This window comes from Chrysemys picta, chromosome 2 (genome assembly GCF_011386835.1).
Source record: "Chrysemys picta bellii isolate R12L10 chromosome 2, ASM1138683v2, whole genome shotgun sequence".
NCBI lineage: Eukaryota > Metazoa > Chordata > Testudines > Emydidae > Chrysemys > Chrysemys picta.
The window spans coordinates 89,072,871-89,093,159 of record NC_088792.1 but is presented as its reverse complement, the minus strand read 5'-3'; the positions used below and the strand labels follow the sequence as shown (position 1 = coordinate 89,093,159).

Below are 20,289 nucleotides of genomic sequence, written 5' to 3'. Positions count from 1 at the left end.
AGACTAAGGGGGGATATGATAGAGGTATATAAAATCATGAGTGATGTGGAGAAAGTGGATAAGGAAAAGTTATTTACTTATTCCCATAATACAAAAACTAGGGGTCATCAAATGAAATTAATAGGCAGCAGGTTTAAAACAAATAAAAGGAAGTTCTTCTTCACGCAGCGTACAGTCAACTTGTGGAATTCCTTACCTGAGGAGGTTGTGAAGGCTAGGACTATAACAGAGTTTAAAAGAGAACGGGATAAATTCATGGTGGTTAAGTCCATTAATGGCTATTAGCCAGGCCGGGTAAGGAATGGTGTCCCTAGCCTCTGTCTGTCAGAGGGTGGAGATGGATGGCAGGAGAGAGATCACTTGATCATTGCCTGTTAGGTTCACTCCCTCTGGGGCACCTGGCATTGGCCACTGTCGGTAGACAGGATACTGGGCTAGATGGACCTTTGGTCTGATCCGGTACGGCCTTTCTTATGTTCTTATTTATCATTCATACAGGTGAGTATTTTCAAAGTCATTTAAGCACTACTGAGGCCATGTAGCTCCCACAGATGCTAACTACATATGTATGACTATATAGGGTCAGATACTATCTAGATATGTATGACTCTATGCATAGATACTACTGAGATATGTATGACTATATTGGACCAGATTCGGAGGTCTTCATACAGGTTATATTCAAGTGGGATTTTACCTAGCAATAAGGACAGAGAAAAACTGAACAAGGATCTCAGGATCTGGCCCATAAAAAGCACAACCCTCACCTGCCACAGTTTTAAAAGACACCTGAAACCAGGGGCTTATAAAAATGTATTTCGGGTTCCCAGCCAGCTTTGTGACCAGCAAGTTTTAAAGGGGCTGCATTCAAACTAGTGTTGCTCCTTTAAAACTGGCAGATATGGAGACATGGCCAAAACTCTTCACTGCACTTTGATCATGGAGATGCTAAAATGCAGACTCCTTCCACCAGTCAGCTGGGCTTCCTGGTAGATCTCCACTGTGCTCCTGGACATGGCACCTGAAGTGCAGCAAAGAATATAGTACAACCTCAGGGGAGAGAAGTGATATTTGGCTAACCGAGGTTTGATGAATTTGGTTTAATTAACTAAGGTCTGTAAAACACTTTGAAGCTGAAAAGCGCTAAGTATTGATTGTCACTGGGGTTGTACTGTTTTTATCAAATGACCCAAACTGAGGAAGGAATCGGATGGGCTGATTATTTATATTACACATTTATACATAAATATAAAACATATAAAAGAGCTAAATGGCATGGTTTGGAGTTACGTAGACAATGCACCATGACTCACCCTTAAGTTAATATAACTGTGAAAGGTAAACACAAAAGCAGGAGAAAAATTTTCTCAAATTGTCATTTCATTGGAGCTACAATATAAAATGAAAAGCCTTCAGAATCCAAAATTCGTATTAGCTTCCATTACATCATGTGATCCAACATGAACGAGGCAGACTGGCTGCAGAGGCTCCACTCTGAGAAGCAGATGGCCACTTCAGAGGTCTGCGTTTCAGAAAAAGGGCTTTGGATTTTTGAGTGTGGCCAAGTTTTACAACATTCAATTCTCTGTGCAATACAAAACAAACAAACAAAAAAAAGTGTTTTGTTTGCCAGAAAGGACTATCATCTTCTAATCCACAGCAACTGCATACAGTATGCAAGAATAAACACAAGTATTGTGCCATGAAGAACAATGAATACACAAATCAGGATTTGTTATTCATGTTTAAAAATTAAACACTGTAGACCCAGCTACAATATACAGGCATGCACACATACGCAGTACTTGCAGTAAGTACATATCCACTTGTAATTCTTAATACAGAATGGCTGCAGACAAACACAATCATACTCATTTCTCATGTCAGACACACAAGCATTATGAACTCAATACAGTAGTAGCTACCTGTTTTAGACAGTTTGCCGGTACTTCTGTTACTTGATGAGCTATCTCCTCTTGTCAGAACAGTTATTCCACCAAAACTTGCTGTCTTTGTTATGGCTGGCTTTAAATTGCGATTGGAGCTATCTGAATCTGTGCTGCTCCATGGCCTCTGGTGGTCTGTCCATTTCATTTCGTTCTCTGTACTGCTTTGCCGGCTGCCAGATGCCTTCCCTGTACTATCTCTGTTACCCCTAGAGCACCATCAGAAAAACAAAGATGCATAAAAATGACAAACATATTGGCAAAATTCTGCTCTTGGTCACAATGGTGTAACATCGGAGTAAATCCACTGAAGTCAATGGGGTGATTCTGAATTTACGAATCTAACGGAAGATGGAACCTGGCCCAACATATTCAACATAGAAACACTGCCATGCCATGTATATATATGCTTCTGGTGAAGTTATATATAACAACTTCACCAGAAGCATATACATCAGAAGAATTACACATGCATCTGAAAAATGTTTTCCATAAAAAGTGCTAGCCTTCTTCATTGACTCTGAATTACAGGGAAAAAATGGAGATCATATTTAGAGATTCAGCGGTTGAATAAATAATTATCTTCCCCTTACATTACCACATCGTGAACACACAACAAAAAATATATAATGTAAATGAAAAACTGAAAAGCAAAATTACAAAAGCTGCAATAGAAACATTTAAACAATACAATCTTTTGGATTCAAACTCTGGGCAAAACTATCTTTTCAGTTCTGCAATATTCTGCTCTCCCTACATGTATAGAATTCCCATTGACAGCAACAGGATTTCCATACTCCTGTATGGACTTTAGGAATCCATCATATTGCTCTGAGTACCTGTAGGGAAAAAAATGACAAACTGTAAACCCATTTTTTAAAAACCCTGCCTGATGCTGTAAGATGCTGAATATCCTCAGCTCATAATTTCATTGGAACAAAGGGCATGTGTCATGTTGCAGGCAATACTTGGCATCTTACAGGATCGGGACTTTATTGTCTGAAAAATGACAGTTCTCAAGATAACCTCTCCTTAAAAACAAAACAACCTGTGAGAGAAAACACAAATCTGTCCAAAACTGAGACAACTATATTGGACCATCACGGCTCCCAGTGCTTCTGTGACACTGGTGACAATACCTCCATTTTCCCTGTCACTCAGACAAGACCAGACATAAGCATGATGGTGTACTGTTTTCTCAGAGCCAAGGCATAAGATGTGGCTCTAAGACTGGAAAGACTTCTGAAGTTAGTGGGCAAGGACCCACTGGTGATGGGGTGCATATCAGCAATAACTACACTGCTTCACGGGATACCTCACAGATAGGTGACTTCAGGGATGATAATGGAGAAGAATGTTCAATTGATCTTCCTGGAGATTCTTTGCATCCCACAAAGGAAAGAAGACAAAAGATCCTGTAACTGAAACTGCTGGCTAGGTAAATGGTGTAAAGCAGAAAGTTCTGGTTTTGTGTTACATTGGTCTACCTTCTAAGGGGAGAGAAGGCTGTACAGGATGGCCTCCACCTCAGCAGAAGACGAACCTTTATATGCATAAATTCAATTCAGATTGTATTACTGAAATCTGGTGGGAAGATCTGCATGATTGGAATGTTAAAATCACTGGCTATCACCTATTTAAGAAGGATCATGTGGGCAAAAAGGGCATGAGAATGGCACTCTGTCAAAATGGCATTATTTATTTCCAAGTTACTGACAACTCAGAAACAAATGATCTTGTATACTTACAGATCAACATTCTAACAGATAAAGAGCACTAGCTGGTGTCTGCTACACTCCATCAAATCACACTAGAGAATAGTGTGCACCTATCTATAATATGTCCAAAAAAAAAAAAAAAAAAGCTACATGATCATGTGGGACTTCAATTTGAGTGACATATGCTAGAGGCCTTAGGCTGCCAGTACTAAAATATCCTTGGAATTTCTAAATTGTATTGATGACAATTTCCTAACTTAGAAAGTGTTGCATCCTAAATGGGGGCATTCTATGTCAGACATCATCTTGACAGATAAAGAGGAACTGATCACAAAACTAAAAATTAGTGGTAGTTTAGGTACAAGTGATCATGACTTGATCACATTTATAACGTGCAAATATAGAATATAATCCAAACCCATAACATATTACACTTGGTGCTTTAAAACGGTTAATTTCATAAACCTGAAAACAATTATGAACCAGATCAGTTGGGAGACAGAATTTAAACAGAAAAATCTGACTGATAACTGGGAACTGTTCAGAAATGTTTTACTAGATGCACAAAAAGCCATAATTGAGAAAGAAGGCTTCGCTGGTTAAAAACCAATCTGCCATAGAGGGAGAATGAAAGCAGCTAGAATATAACATATATAATACAGGGAACTTGATAGCAATGAATATAAATCAAAAGCTAGGAATTGTAGAAAACTGACAAGGGAAGCAAAAGGACATAAACAGAACTGTATGGCCAGCAGAGTTAAGGACACTAAGAAGTAGTTTTATTAAGTATATTAGAAACAAAAGGAATCCCAACAATGATATTTGTCCATTGCTAGATGGAATGGTAGAAGTGTCAATAATAACACAGAAAAGGTAGATGTGTTCAATAAATATTCATGTTCTGTATTTGGGAAAAAGCAAGATGATGTGATCATATCACATGATGATGATGCAATATTTTCCATTCCAACAGTAAATAAGGAAGATATTACACAGCAGCTACTAATGCTAAGACATTTTAAACTTGCATCTGGATAACTTACATCCAAGAGTTTTGAAGACCTGGCTCAAGTGTTCTTTAGACCGTTAATGTTGATTTTCAATAAGTCTTGGAATATTGCACAAGTTTCCAAAGACTAGAAGAAAGCTAATGTTGTGCCAATATTTAAAAAGAGTAAATGAGATCACCTAGTTTATTATAGGCCTGTCAGTCTGACAGTGATCCCTGGAAAAATAATGAAACAGCTGATATGGGACATGATTAATAAAGAATTAAAGGAGGGTCATATAATTAATGCTAATCAACATGTGTTTTTGGAAAAAAATCTTATCAGACTAACAATGTCTTTTTTATGAGAATAAAAAAGTTTGGTTAATAAAGGTCATAGTGTTGATGTCATATAGTTAGACATCTAAGGCATTTGACTTGGTATCACACAACACTAATTAAGAAATTAGAAAGATACAAAATTAACATGACATATTAATTAACAGATTAATAACTGGCTAACTGAAAGGTAAACTGGGAATCATCATCCAGTGGTGTCTCTCTACTGGTGTCCTGCAGTGATTGGTTCTTAGCCCTACACAATTTAACATTTTTATCAATGATTTGGAAGAAGACAAAATTATTACTGACAAATATTGCAAATGACAGCAGATTGGGGGGAGTGGGGTGGTAAATAATGAAAGGGACAGGGTCACTGATACAGAGTGATCTGTATTGCTTGGTAAACTGGGCACAAGCAAACAATATGCTTTTTAATATGGCCAATGTAAATTCATACATCTAGGAACAATCAATGTAGGCATTATTTACGGGATGGGAGACTCTATCCTGAGAAGTAGTGACTCTGGAAAGGGCTTGGGTATCATAATTAAGGCCCTAACAAATTCGCAGTCCATTTTGGTCAATTTCACAGTCATAGGATTTTAAAAATAGTAAATTTCATGATTTCAGCTATTTAAATCTGAAATTTCACTGTGTTGCAATTGTAAGGGTCCTGACTCAAAAAGGAGTTGTGTGTGTGTGTGTGTGTGTGTGTGTGTGTGTGTGTGTGTGTGTGTGTGTTTGGGGGGGTGGTCGCAAGGTTAGTGTGTGTGTGTGTGTGTGGGCGGGGGGGGGGGTGTTTGCAGTACCGCCACCCTTACTTCTGCGCTGCTGCTGGCGGCCACCCTGTCTTCATATGTGTGTGTGTGTGTGTGTGTGTGTGTGTGGGCGGGGGGGTGGTGGGGGAAGTTGCAGTACCGCCACCCTTACTTCTGCACTGCTGCTGGCGGCCACCCTGTCTTCATAGCTGGGCAGCTGGAGAGTGGCAGCTGCTGACTGGGAGCCCAGCTCTGAAGGCAGAGCCGCCACCACCACCAGCAGCAGCACAGAAATAAGAATGGCATGGTATGGTATTCCCACCTTTACTTCTGCACTGGGCTCTCAGTCAGCAGCTGCCACTCTCTGAAGGGTGGCAATACCGCAACCCCCCTAAAATAACCTTTTGACTCCCTGGCAACTCCCATTTGGGCAGGATCCCCAATTAGAGAAATGCCAGTCTCCCTCATTACATCTGTATAGTATAGGGTAAAAGCACAAAAGACCAGATTTCACAGGGGGAGACCAGATTTCACGGTCCATGATGCGTTTTTCATGGTCGTGAATTTGGTAGGGCCTTAGTCATAATGGATAATCAGCTGTACATGATCTCTCAGTGCGACACTGTGATCAAAAAGGCCAATGCCATTTTTGGACGTATAAACAGGGCAATATTGAGCAGAAGTAGGGAAGTTATATTACCTCTGGTATGCACTAGTGCAAGTGCTACTGGAATACTCTGTCCAGTTTTGGTATCCACAATTCAAGAAGGAGGTTGATAAACTGAAGAGAGTTCAAAGACGAGCCACAAGAATAATTAAAGGATTGAAAAACATGCTAGAAATAGACTCAAGGAGCTGAATCTGTTTAGTTTAACAAAGAGAAGATTAAGGAGTGACTTGATCACTTTCTATAAATACCTACATGAGGAGAAGAAGTTTAGTAATAGAGGGCTCTTAATTTATCAGAGAAATGTATAACAAGATCCAGTTGCTCGACGTTGAAGCTTGACGTATTTAGACTAGAAATAATGCATACATTTTTAACAGCGAGGGTAATTAATCACTGCAATGATCTACCAAAGGCTGTGATGGATTCTCCATCACAGGAACATTTTAAATCAAGACCGGATGTCTTTCATGCTGTACAGGGCCAGCCCAAGCAAAAAAAAAAAACAACAACAAAAAAACGGGGCGGCCAGAATGACAAAGCAAAAAAAAAAAAAAAAAAAAAAGAAACCTGCGGCACGGCCGGAGCCAGGGTGCAGGGGGATGTGCCCCGGCTAGCGGGGGGAAGGTGAGGGAGCGGGGGGTAGAGAGATAGAAGGGGGGCGCCATGGCCCCGCCGCCTGCCGGGAGGGCTCTGCACTGCTCCGGTCGGCTGGGAGGGAAGGACATGGTCTGTCCTGCCGGGCTTGCTGCAGGGCGCTCCTATCCTCCACGCCACCGCCCCCTACAGGGCAGCCGGAGCAGAACACCAACAAAAAAAAAAACCCTAAAAAAGCGGCCATGCCTAGGATTGGGCAGAGTGCCGCCTCCTACAAGCTGCCATCCCAAGCACCAGCTTGCTCGGCTGGTGCCTGGAGCCCTGATGCTGTAGTTCAAACAGGAACTAATTCAGGGAAATTCTACAGCCTGTTTTATCCATGAAGCCTGACCAGATGATCTCAATGTTCCCTTTTTGCTTTATAATCTACAGCCTATAAATCTGAGGATTAATTTTGACTTCTTCCTTTCCCTTAGCTCACATATCTATGTCATAGCCAAATCCCACCCCCTTTTCCACCTCAACATCTCCAGGATCTGTCCTTCCCCATCATCCTCCCAACCCACATCCCCATGATCAAGTTCCTTATTGAGGCATTTGTCACATCCTTCCTCTTTCAGGCTCCCCAAACAAACAGATTGCCTCTCTTCAGCCCATATTACACCTGCTAGCTTCCTATTTGCCCACTGATTTGAACATGTCACTTCCCTCTGCAAACCCCTCCATCAGCTTCCCCTCTATTTAATCAAATTTAAACTTCCTGTCACTAACTTCAAAGGCATATATAAACTCTACCCTTCCCTACTTATCCTCCCTTGTTATTAGTGTGCACTCTTTTCCCACTCCACTGACGTTCCCACTCTTATTTCCCAATTGTCAGCTTCTCTCACAATCACAAATAGAGCTTCCTGCCTTGAGGCCCACTACTCAAGATACAACCCCCCAGCATGGCTGCCACCCCAACCACATTAAAGACCCTCTTCTGCCATGCGGCTTACAGTGAATCATTATATGTTTCCTTCCCCTGTCCATCTGCCTGCACAATCTTTGACTGTGAACAACTTGGAGGTAAGGACTGCCCATTCTTGAATGGCTGCAAAGCATCCTGCACATGGTGGTTGCTAGCATAAACAAAAATAATAATTCCAAGTACACAATGAGCTGAGAGCAGAAGGCTAAGAGCAGAATTTGGCTTATTATGAATAGTTTACCAACTGCCTCCAAATGAAAAACAAAATGCCTTTCACAGCTGTGTAAAAACTCAAAGCAGAACTTTTGTGAGTTTCTGACTAGATTTTAGTACTTTGCCATTTCACAACATTTTCCATAAGTGAAAAGCAAAAGGGTGCTTGCCTTGTTGCTGTTGTTTGAGAGCTGTGTTATTGTGGAGGTGAAGGAAGCTTAGTGTATCGCTTGGCCTTGATCAGAGTCTTACAAAGATGTGATCAGCAGTGTTTACTGTCAATTTTGGGGAAACCAAACAATGGGAGAGCACAGCAGAAAGACCACAGATGCAATAAAATAAAATAAAAAAAGGAAAAGATTTAAAAAGCAAAAATAGTTTTTAAATTTTAACAAGAAAGAAGACTATATGGGCAAGCATTACTTGCTGATTCTGTTACATTGTCCTGCCTTAAAAAACAATGGCCCTTTTGTATTTATGTTTTCGTAAAAAAGAGAGAGAGAAATGAAGTACGTCTGTATCCTGATAACCTGAAATCTCATTATCTGCAACGCTGGGTTATCCAAAATTCCTTCCTGTCCTGCAAATCCAGAATTGATTTAGAAACCGACATTAATTACTATGAACCTCACTCTATCTGAAGATTGGATGCTCCCCAACCCAAGATACTCAGATAAGCCAGGTTGACCTGCACTATAGGAAAAAGATAATTTATCTATTGCCTGAGGCAATAGACTGTGGATCTGTCTGTGATGGATCCACTGGTCACAACACCATCCCTTCCTTGGCCCAGCCTTATTCTACCTTCCAGCCGTGCTGTGTAGGGACCCCTGAAGACCTGCATGGGCTTCTCAAATCCTGCCCCCAAAACAGGAAGAGTGCATACTACATGCTGAGAAACAAACATATACATTCACACACACACACACACACGCACACACACACACACACACACACACACACACACACACACAGTAAAGAAATATACCACCTAGTTATCCATGTGTTATGTAGGTTAAGTCCTATATTTTCCAAAGTCTTTACTATTTTTGCATACTCGGTTTGAGACACCTAGTAGTAGGGGGCTAGTTTTCAGAGTTGTTCAGCACATGCATTCCAAATTATTTAAACTGGAGCTGTGAGTGGTCACCACTTGTAAACATCAGTCCCTTACTAGATGTCTCAACTTGAGTACTTAAGTAAGGTGGTAGGGTCTTCTATTGACCCGCCATGCTGGAAGGTTGGAAACTCTATGAAAATGTGAACTGACAGTGATATGTGAAGCCTGTTAACTCCATTATAGATATTAAGGAGTGGATCTCTGGAAAAAGGGAATTAGCATCCGGAACCGAAAGAACATAGAAGAAAACCCCCCAAAAAAGTATAGTTTGGGGAAAGAAGCCTTACCCAAGCTTTATTAAGTGCTACTTCTCTTTCAACTGGCAATAAAATAATCACAAGAAATGGGGTGAGTTTGGGTGCCAATCCAACAGAGTGTGAGTGTGAGTGTGTTTTGTATTAGAGCAGAGTGGTGTTAGTCCATTCACAGGCACCCCAAATTGCTGCTCCCCAAATTCATGGACAATTTTGGAAATCTAGGTCTAAGGTCCTGATCCAAATCCCACTCAAGTCACTGGAAAGACTCCAATTGTATTCAGACTTTTGAAGCAAGATTTTCCCAAAGTCACATGGGTGGTATGGATAAAATCAGGATTAGAACTCAGTTGTCCTGACTACCAGTCCTGTGTCCATAATTCCTCTCCATACATACACCAGTACACCCCCACACCTATTAAAATACTTGTTTCCATCTATGAGAACACGGATAAACTCACAAGGGAAAGTTAGTTGGAAAGAAATCTTTAATAAAGTAAACCATACAAACCTAAATAGCTGTCTTTTCTTATGGGTGTCATTGCATATACTGTTGTCTTCCAAGAGCCTACTGAAAATGAAAAGAAAAGAAAGATTATGGTAATAGACCTGGGAGTTTTAATGATATATTCAACTTCATGTCTTTAATACTATATCCCATTTTGCTCCTTAGCAACAACTTCTAGTTGTCTGTACCCATACTTAAAGAAATGAAGCTAAAGTCACTCCTATTTTGACCTCATTGGAGTTACTCCCAGGATGATTTTGTCCCAGGACGGTTTTTCTGTGATGCTAATTGTGCCATAAAAACCTACCAGCAAGAGGCTGGAAATCTTTTACCACTTCCTGATAATAAACAAATTGCAACTCTCAGAAGCCAAAGAAAAAACATGTTTTTTTTATTTCTTAAAGAAAATAAACCCAGATATACCTAATAAGACCTAAAAACCCCAATTCAGCAAAATACTGTACATGCTTAATTTTAAGAACATTGTAAGTCCCACTGAAGTCACTGAAGCTTGAAGAAATGCTCGGGTGAACTGATGAATAGAAGTGGTGTGAAGCACATGTTTAAGGCCTTGATTCAGCAAAGCATTTAAACACATGCTTAACTTCATGTACATTCGATCCTTCCAGTCAAGAGTAGGGGTCCAGGAAGAGACAGATACATCCTGGAGGTGAATGCCTGGCTGCGAAGATGGTGTCGCCAGGAAGGCTTCAGCTTCCTTGACCATGGGATGCTGTTCCAGAAAGAAGGACTGCTAAGAAGAGATGGGGTCCACCTACCCAGGAAGGGGAAGAGCATATTTGGATATAGACTGGCTAACCTAGTGAGGAGGGCTTTAAACTAGGTTCGAAGGGGGCAGGTGTCCAAAGCCCACAGGTAAGTCAAGAACATGGAGACCTGGGAGAAGGTTCAGCGCATGGGCTTTTATAGCAGAGATAAAGGAGAGACAGGACAAAACTGGGGGAGGGGGAATCAAATCAGTATCTTAGATGTCTGTATACTAATACAAGAAGTATGGGGAATAAGAGGGAAGCACTCAAAATGCAGATAAATAAACACAACTATGACATAGTTGGCATCATAGAGACCTGGTGTGATAATACACATGACTGGAGTATTGGTATAGAAAGGTACAGCCTGCCCAGGAAGTACCGGCAGGGAAAAAAAAGAGGAGGTGTTGCCTTATATATTAAAATGTATACTCTTGGGCTGAGATTGAGATGGAAATAGGAGACAGACTTGTTGAAAGTTTCTGGGTAACAATTAAAGGGGTAAAAAACAAGGGTGATGTCATTGTAGGGGGTCTACTAACCAAGAAAAAGAGGTGGATGAGGCTTTTAAACAGCTAACAAAATTATCCAAAGCACAGGACTTGGTGGTGATGGGGGACTTCAACTACCCACACATCTGCTGGGAAAATAACATAGCAGGGCACAGATTATCCAATAAATTCTTGGAATGTATTGGAGACAATTTTATATTTCAAAAGGTGGAGACAGCTACCAGGGGAGAAGCTGTTCTAGATTTGATTTTGACAAATAGGGAGGAACTGGTTGAGAATTTGAAAGTGGAAAGCAGCTTGGGTGAAAGTGATCATGAAATGGTAGAGTTCATGATTCTAAGGAATGGTAGGATGGAGAACAGCAAAATAAAGACAATGAAGGCAGACTTTAGCAAACTCAGAGAGTTGGTAGATAAGATCCCAGGGGGAGCAAGTCTAAGGGGAAAAACAATAGAAGACAGTTGGCAGTTTTACAAAGAGACATTATTAATGGCACAAGAACATACTATCCCACTGCGTAGGAAAGACAGGCAGTATGGCAAGAGACCACCCTGCCTTAACCAACAGATCTTCAATTATCTAAAAATCAAAAACTACTCCTATAAAAAGTGGAAACTAGGTCAAATTACAAAGGATGAATATAAACAAGTAACACAAGTATGTAGGGATAAAATTAGAAAGGCCAAGGCACAAAACGAGATCAAACTAGTCAGACACATAAAGGGTAACAAGAAAACATTCTACAAATACATTAGAAGCAAGAGGAAGACCAAGGTCAGGGTAGGCCCGTTACTCAATGGGGGAGGGGAAATAATAACAGAAAATGTGGAAATGGCAGAGGTGCTTAATGACTTCTTTGTTTCGCTTTTCACCAAGAAGGTTGGTGGTGATTGGACATCTTACATAGTGAATGCCAGTGAAAATGAGGTAGGAACAGAAGAGGCTAAAATAGGAGAACAAGTTATCTAATTCATCCAAGGAATTTTTGTCTTCAGGTCACCAGGGTCTGATGAAATGCATCCTAGAATACTCAAGGAGCTGACTGAGGAGATACCTGAGCCATTATCGATCATCTTTGAGAAGTCACGGAAGACGGGAGATATTCCAGAAGACTGGAAAAGGGCAAATATAGCCCATCTATAAAAGGGGAAATAAGGACAACCCAGTAAATTACAGAGCAGTCAGCTTAATTTCTGTACCCGGAAAGATAATGGAGCAAATAATTAAGCAATCAATTTGCAAACATCCAGAAGATAATAAAGTGATAAATAAAAGTCAGCATGGATTTGTCAAAAACAAATTGTGTTAAACCAACCTGACAGGGTAACAAGCCTTGTGGATGGGGGCGGGAAGCAGTAGATGTGGTATATCTTGACTTTACTAAAGCTTTTGATACTGTCTCAATGACCTTCTCATAAACAAACCAGGGGAATGCAACCTAGATGGTATAAGGTGAGTGCATAACTGGTTGGAAAACCATTCCCAGAGAGTAGTTATCAGTGGTTCACAGTCATGCTGTAAGGGCATAACAAGTGGGGTCCCACAGGGATTAGTTCTGGGTCCGATTCTGTTCAATATCTTCATCAATGATTTAGATAATGGCATAGAGAGTACACTTATAAAGTTTGTGGACGATCTGGGAGGGGTTGCAAGTGCTTTGGAGGATAGGATTAAAATTCAAAGATCTGGAGAAACTAGAGAAATGGGTCTGAAGTAAATAGGATGAAATTCAATAAGGACAAATGCAACGTACTCCATTTAGGAAGGAACAATCAGTTGCACACATACAAAATGGGAAAAGACTGCCTCGGAAGCAGTACTGCAGAAAGGGATCTGGGGGTTATAGTGGACCACAATCTATATATGAGTCAACAGTGTAATGCTGTTGCAAAAAAAGCGAACATCATTCTGGGATGTATTAGCACGAGTATTGTAAGCAAGACACGAGAAGTAATTCTTCCGCTCTACTCTGCTCTGATTAGGCCTCAATTGGAGTATTGTGTCCAGTTCTGGGCGCCACATTTCAGAAAGGATGTGGACAAATTGGAGAAAGTCCAGAGAAGAGCAACAAAAATTATTAAAGGTCTAGAAAACATGACCTATAAGGGAAGACTGAAAAAGTTGGGTTTGTTTAATATGGAAAAGAGAAGACAGAGGGGAAATGATAACATTTTTCAAGTATGTTAAAAGTTGTTACAAGGAGGAGGAAGAAAAATTGTTTTTCTTAACGTCTGAGGATAGGACAAGAAGCAATGGGCTTAAATTGCAGCAAGGGAGGTTTAAGTTGGACATTAGGAAAAAACTTCCTAACTGTCAGGGTGGTTAAGCACTGGAATAAATTGCCTGGGGAGGTTGTGGAACCTCCATCATTGGAGATTTTTAAGAGCAGGTTAGAGAAACACCTGTCAGGAATGGTCTAGATAATTAGTTCTGCCACAAGTGCAGGGGACTGGACTAGATGACCTCTCGAGGTCCCTTCCAGTTCTATGATTCTATGAGTAGTCTCACTGACTTCATGTGCTTATATTTAATTGCTTATGTCTCTTACCTGATCAGGGACTTTGGAAACACCAGAACTGTTCAAGTTCACATGCATGTGTGCGCAATTTAATGAACACACAAGTGGGGGCCAGAGGATGCAGGTCATACCAGAGGTGAAAGTAAGCCAGTATGCCCCGGTATGACGTACCGGCAAGAGCCAGTGCGCCGTACTGGGGCGGATCGGTTTCCCCTGCTGCTGGGAGCCCCAGGCCCTTTAAATAGCTGCCAGAGCCCTGCTGCCAGAGCCCTGGGGAAGTGGCGGCGGGGCTTGGGTGGCGATTTAAAGGGCCCGAGGCGCCTGCCGCAGCTACCACCCCGGGCCCTTTAAATCGTCCCCAGAGCCCTGCGGTAGTGGCGGTGGGGTTCCGCCGGCTATTTAAAGGATCCAGTGCTGCGGCAGCCGTTACCGCCCCGGCCCTTAAAATTGCCGCCGGAGACCCGCCACTGCCTTCCCCAGGGCTCCGGCAGCAGGGCTCCAGGGACGATTTAAAGGGTCTGGGGCTCCGGTAGCCGCTACTGCCCCAGGCCCTTTAAATCGTCCCCGGAGACTGCTGGAGCCCTGGGGTAGTGGTGGCGGGGCTCCAGTGGCTATTTAAAGGGTCTGGGGCTGCGGAAGCTGCTACCACCCCGGCCCTTAAAATAGCTGCTGGAGCCCCACCGCCGCCTCCCCAGGGCTCCAGCAGGCTCTGGGGACGGCAGCAGGGCTCTGGGGACGATTTAAAGGGCCCGGGGTGGTAGCGGCAGCCGAAGCCCCGGGCCCTTTAAATCACCACCTGAGCCCCCGGCTGCCGCTGCTACCCCGGGGCTCTGGCAGCGCGGCTCGGGTGGCAATTTAAAGGGCTCGGGACTCCCACTGCTGCTACCCTCCGGGGCCCTTTAAATTGGTACCCAAGCCCCGCTGCTGGAGCCCTAAGATAGCAGCGGCAGGGCTCTGGCAGTGATTTAAAGGGCCAGGGGCTCCCAGCTGCCGCTACTGCAGCGGAGCCCCAGGACCTTTAAAGCTCCGCCAGAGGCCGGGGCCCCCTCCGATGATGATTTAAAGTGCCCGGGGCTCCACTGCGGTAGCAGCAGCTGGGGCCCCGGGCCCTTTAAATCACCTCCAGGGCTCCCAGCCTCTGCAGCTGGTAGCTCCAGAGGTGATTTAAAGGGCCCGGGGCGCCCAACTGCTGCTACCACAGCCCCAGTCCCGGGCCCTTTAAATCCTGATTTAAAAGCCCTGACTCTTCTGGTAGAGGCCACGCCTCTTCTGATTGAGGCCCCACCCCCTCCTAAGAACTCCAGAGTACCGGTAAGTCCTTTAAGTTACTTTCACCCCTGGGTCATACCCTAAGTGTATTTGATAGCAGTGAGAATGGATATACATAGTGCTTCTTTAAGATAAGCATTCACTCCTGCCACACCCCTCCTTACCCCAATGATAGCCAATTCTAGTACTTGAGATCTGTACAGAACAATCCTTGGCCAGCACTACTCAAACATTCACAATGAATTTCCTAGCATTGAGGATCGGATTCTCCCCTGGAATAAATGGGTGCAGCTTCACTGATTTAAGCGGAGCTGTGCACATTTATGGCAGCTAAGAATCTAGCCCTTCACCTTTGTTATACACAGAGGGCTTTTTTGTTTGTTTGTTTTTTCTTTTAGTGTCAATAGATTTGTCATCGCAAGATTGTCCACAGGAGGCCATGATAGAGTAATGTAAAATAAGAGTTGTCTCAAATAATAATAGCAACCATTATAGTTTCATTATTACCAGGGCCGGCTCCAGGCACCAGCGGAGGAAGCACGTGCCTGGGGCGGCAAATGCTAAGGGGCGGCATTCCGTCCATTCTTGGGGTGGCACAGTCCAAGTGGCTTTTTTTTATTATTATTATTATTTTTTGCTTGGGGCAGCAAAAATGGTAGAGCCGGCCCTGATTATTACTACACAATAATAATAATAGTCCTGGTTTTCAGAAGTGCAGAAGACCCACAAGTATGAGTGAAGGATATGAAGGTGTTCGATATCTCTGAAAATCAGATCCAATAGCAACAACAGAAACATTCCACATTTCTATAAAACTTTTCATCCAATAACTTCAATGCCTTTCACAAAGATTAACTAACTAGTTAAATCCTCTCAGCACTCCAGAGTGGTGGGCCATTGATAATTGATCATTACATTGGTGTTTTGCTGTTTTAACAAGCACTTCTTTAACCTTAAATTCAACAGCTTTGGAAAGCGGCAAGCAACATCTGATATGCTCTTATATCACCATATACCTGAAGACGATCTAAGTACAAATCCCACTAAAGAGGGAAAGCCCTCAAATAAGTTGGATCACAAATTAATTCAACAATGAGCCTGAGACTAACAGCTACAATATTTTTTTTTTAAATGCAATTTTTTTACCTGTTTTCCACAAAAAGGTTTTCCTGGGAGCAAACTGACTGAAAAATAAAAAAAAAAAAAGATTGAACCAGACATTCTATATATGTTCTATTGTCCAATTTCTTGCTTGATTTTAGAATTATCTTCCCCATTCAGGCTCAAGGGGATTTTCATTCATGCATCATTTGCATTTGTAGAAGACAAGAGGGGGGGGAAATCAAGAATAAGGTCACACCAGTAAAATAATTCCCATGCATTACAATATGTTACTTGCAATTCATCTCAGTTTTGAAACAAACTCAGACTTCTCAGTCTTGGGATCAGAAGAGGCCAGATGTATACAAAGTGCTGACGTTTTGGAGGGAAACAGAAGCAGAAGGTTCCACTAGTCTGCCTACCAGCTAGCAATAAAGTGACACCATAACACATAGCTGCAGGGGAGGAGGACAAATGGGAGAAAAGCATGCAAAATGAGTACAGTTCTGCAAGGGAGTGGAGATGCTGTAATACTTAGAAAATATTACATAATTTAATTTCACAAACAGAGAGGAAACAAATGCACCTGGTACTGAGACATAAAATAAAAACATTGTAAAAAGACCTCTCTTGGAGGATTTAGATTTTGGCCAAGGTGAGAGAGTAGGAAGAAATCAATCCTACTGGCAAGTATGCAGTTCTTTTAACATTCCTTAATTTTTTATGTTGAGAAATGAAGCTGTGCTCAATTTCCCATGAATAATTCTCTCTCCCTTTGATTTTTTTCATTTCCCTCCTATTTCATGTTCATTACACCAAGCGCACAGTTGTTGTCATTGGATTATATCTCCATGAGGTACTGAAGAAAAGACAGATAGTCCTTCCACTGAATTTAAACAAAAGGAAAGAGTGGAAAAGAGGGGAGATCAGGTCCATTACTTCCATAACAATGGGACTGGGTTCATGGAATAATAGCATGCAATCATCGGGCATGTCAAATTCTAATGCCATAGAAAGTGCATTTATTTAGTATGTTCCTATTTTCAACAGGATTGATTCATGACTTGCTGGCTAAAAGCTGAACACATTTGTGTCCATTCCTGGGCTTCATCAAATATACAAGGCCAAATTCTCTGCCGGTGTAAACTGAGCTTAGCTCTATTGAAATATTATGGCAATTTTCACCAGCAGAGAATTTGTCCCACAATTTAAAATAATGCAGTTATTGTAATCCTTCCATTTAGTATTGTTGTCAGAGTATATTGGGTGGGCATAGTTTAATAGAAAATGTGTCCAATAGTTCTTATTAATTGTATAGCTTCAGTGGCATGGGCTTCCCAAACTGGATCCCATACAGGATCCTAACTAAATGAGCAGGACTAGTGGGGTGGATCGGTGGCGAGTTCTTTTCTCTGTAAGGCAAACCCTCAGGATACCAAGGGTAAAATCCTGGCCCCACTAAAGTCAATGACAAAACTCTCATTGATTTTAACAGGGCCAGGTTTTCACCCCAGGCTGAGAGGCCTAAGTGGAGTCACATGCCTTTTCACTATGGAGCACTGGGTTCCTTTGTACAATTGCTCCACACCCTCTTCTCCCATTCTTAAGAGGCCCCTTCCCTAATATTAACAAACCTGTCAAACAGGTTGCCAAAAAGTACATTTTCTTCTCTTTCTAATGAAGATGAAAAGCAAAAAAGTCATCTTATTCCAACTCTTAACACAATGGTTTTCCTGTCTGCATAGACAGGATGGACCAAATTTTCAAAGAGGCCTCACTTTGTCCTGCAACTGCACACATACGAGTTTTGTGCACCATGAGCTTTTGCACTGTCAATCTGCTAATGTGTGTATGCAGATGACTACCCAAGCAAAGCTGTAAATGCCCACGGAGGCCATGTTTTGAAAAAATTTGCTCAGGAGCATTGCTGCTGTTCATGTCAGGCATAAGGATAAATAAGCACCAAGGATTTACATTTTATTAAAAACTTGAGAGATGTCTGTTACCTCTTCAGTATCTTGAAGAGTATCAGTGTAATCTGCATTACAGCCTTATGGATAGATGCAATGAAAACTCCGTTCATCTTCCATGCTGCAGAAGCTGGCACAAGGCCATACAATTCCTGTAATATCCATTTTTCAAGGCTGATGTGGGGCTCCATTGCACAGAAGACAGACACATTTTTATTATATTATCCTTATTATTAAAAATAAGAGGGCTTAAAAGCTTTGGGTAGCAATTTAGCTACTAGAAGGTCAAGATTCACTTTCCTTTTCTGCAGTATCAATAACTCTCAATTTAAAGTCCCAGGGAAAGCTTAAATAACCACAGCATAGCTTTTAAATCACCTTGCTGCCCGCTACAGATCTAAGGGAAGTCAAAACAAATCTAGAATGGGAAAAATGTTACACAAGATTATTTCCTCACTTCCTAAGGACCCTTGCAGTTCCTACACACTCAAAACTTCCATTCAGGTTCTATGATTGTCCTTACTTCTGGAACCAATATTTTATCCATTCATTTGCAACCCCATTTTTAGCAGTCCCACAGCATTTTTTTCCTCCAGAGGGACATACATAAGCTCTAACAGCCTATTCTTCGGTCTTGTCTTCACTAGGAACAGAGTGAAGTTTTTCACCATGTGTTAGATAACAGGGTAATTAGCAGACAGTAATATCTTAGCATGGACAAGGCAGTTTGCAGTTTTCACACGTTAGCATGGGGAGGTAAACAGTAGGCTCCCTACTATTGTTTACTTGAACCTGTTAAATCCTGTGTAAACTACAGCCCCATTGTTTTCACTAGAATTGCAGCATGTGCTATGTGGTAAAAAAAACACTTTTTCCCCTAATATGTACACACTCACAAGGATACATCTTTAGTGGTGAAACTCAAAAGCTTGTCTCTTTCACCAACATAATTGGTCCAATGAGATATTATCTCACCAACCTTTAATATCTTGGCCAATTATTTTTCAAAATGCTAACAGCAATTATAACGTAATTTGGATTAATAGACATCCATATTCAGGGCCCTGTGTTTTCTGCAATTCTGCTGCAGTGCAATTTGCTGTAGACCCCTCCCATTGTTGCAGAACTGAAATGAAGCTTTCATTAAAAATATATGTTTCTAGTCCTCATAGTTTAAAAATAGCCTTGAAAAATGTGAACCTAACGTAACCAAGGCAATGTTTTATTGCTGGCAGCCTGAAAGGTTTCTAGAAGGTGGGAAGCTCCCCAACTATCTCAGTGTGTTGTTGATTCTGAGAACTAATAATGGCAATTAAAATGGCCCATGTTAACAATTTTCTTACCGCACATTTTAGCGGAAACATCAAATTAATGTGCTTCTCCTACAACCTCAAACAACTCGTTGTGCTTCCCCAAATGCCAAAAGTTCCAATTGTCTGCTATCCCATTGCCAAAACATCCAGTTCCCCCTAACACTGATGATGCAGTTATGCATCATCAATACAAAAATGTGCAGCGTACGGAAAATGTGGGGAAAAGCATTAATTAAAGTGACATTAATATTGAAAGAAATGTCATAAGGAATATTGTACAGATGGCATTACATTGTCATATTTAATTCATTAAAACCTCCAATTTAAATTTAAAATGAAGCTGTGCATAATTTCTAGTATGATGCACTGGAGTGCTGCAGAATGAAGAGAATTTGATGCAGGTTTTATGTCCAGCCTGCTGCAGAGTAAGCAGGAGCATATTCATTAATTATTTTTGAGTCTGAAAAGCAGATATAACATCTGAAACATGTCTAGAGCTTTAGATTCATTTTTTTTCTTTTCAATTTTGTTCAACAAAGTTTTCTCCTGGACTGAAATCTCACCCAAATGGTTTCAACCTGAAACAAATATTTACAATTTGGTGTTATAGCAATCATCTTAGGACACCATCAGCTGCATTTGGGACACCTCTTCAGACACACTGTAATTAGAAGTGATGCATTTTAATACATTTTCTAAGGTTCACAATCAGGGTATTAACACAAATTTAACTACAGTGATGTGAATAGCAA

At 41.5% G+C, this 20,289-nt stretch overlaps 1 protein-coding gene across 27 annotated transcripts in view; it reads right to left on the bottom strand.

Moving 5' to 3' along the window:
• ARPP21 (cAMP regulated phosphoprotein 21) overlaps positions 1-20,289 on the bottom strand; it is a 267,880-nt gene that overhangs the window by 92,212 nt on the left and 155,379 nt on the right. For 17 of the 27 annotated variants that reach the window (XM_065583668.1, XM_042860290.2, XM_065583670.1 and 14 more), the window contains 3 exons: positions 16,300-16,337; positions 10,088-10,147; positions 1,926-2,155 (listed from right to left, as the gene is read on the bottom strand). In XM_065583668.1, the coding sequence (XP_065439740.1) occupies positions 1,926-2,155; positions 10,088-10,147; positions 16,300-16,337 (328 nt within the window). The remainder of the gene's footprint in view (positions 1-1,925; positions 2,156-10,087; positions 10,148-16,299; positions 16,338-20,289) is intronic. The other 10 variants (XM_065583673.1, XM_005302674.5, XM_024107789.3 and 7 more) reach the window with 2 other exon arrangements.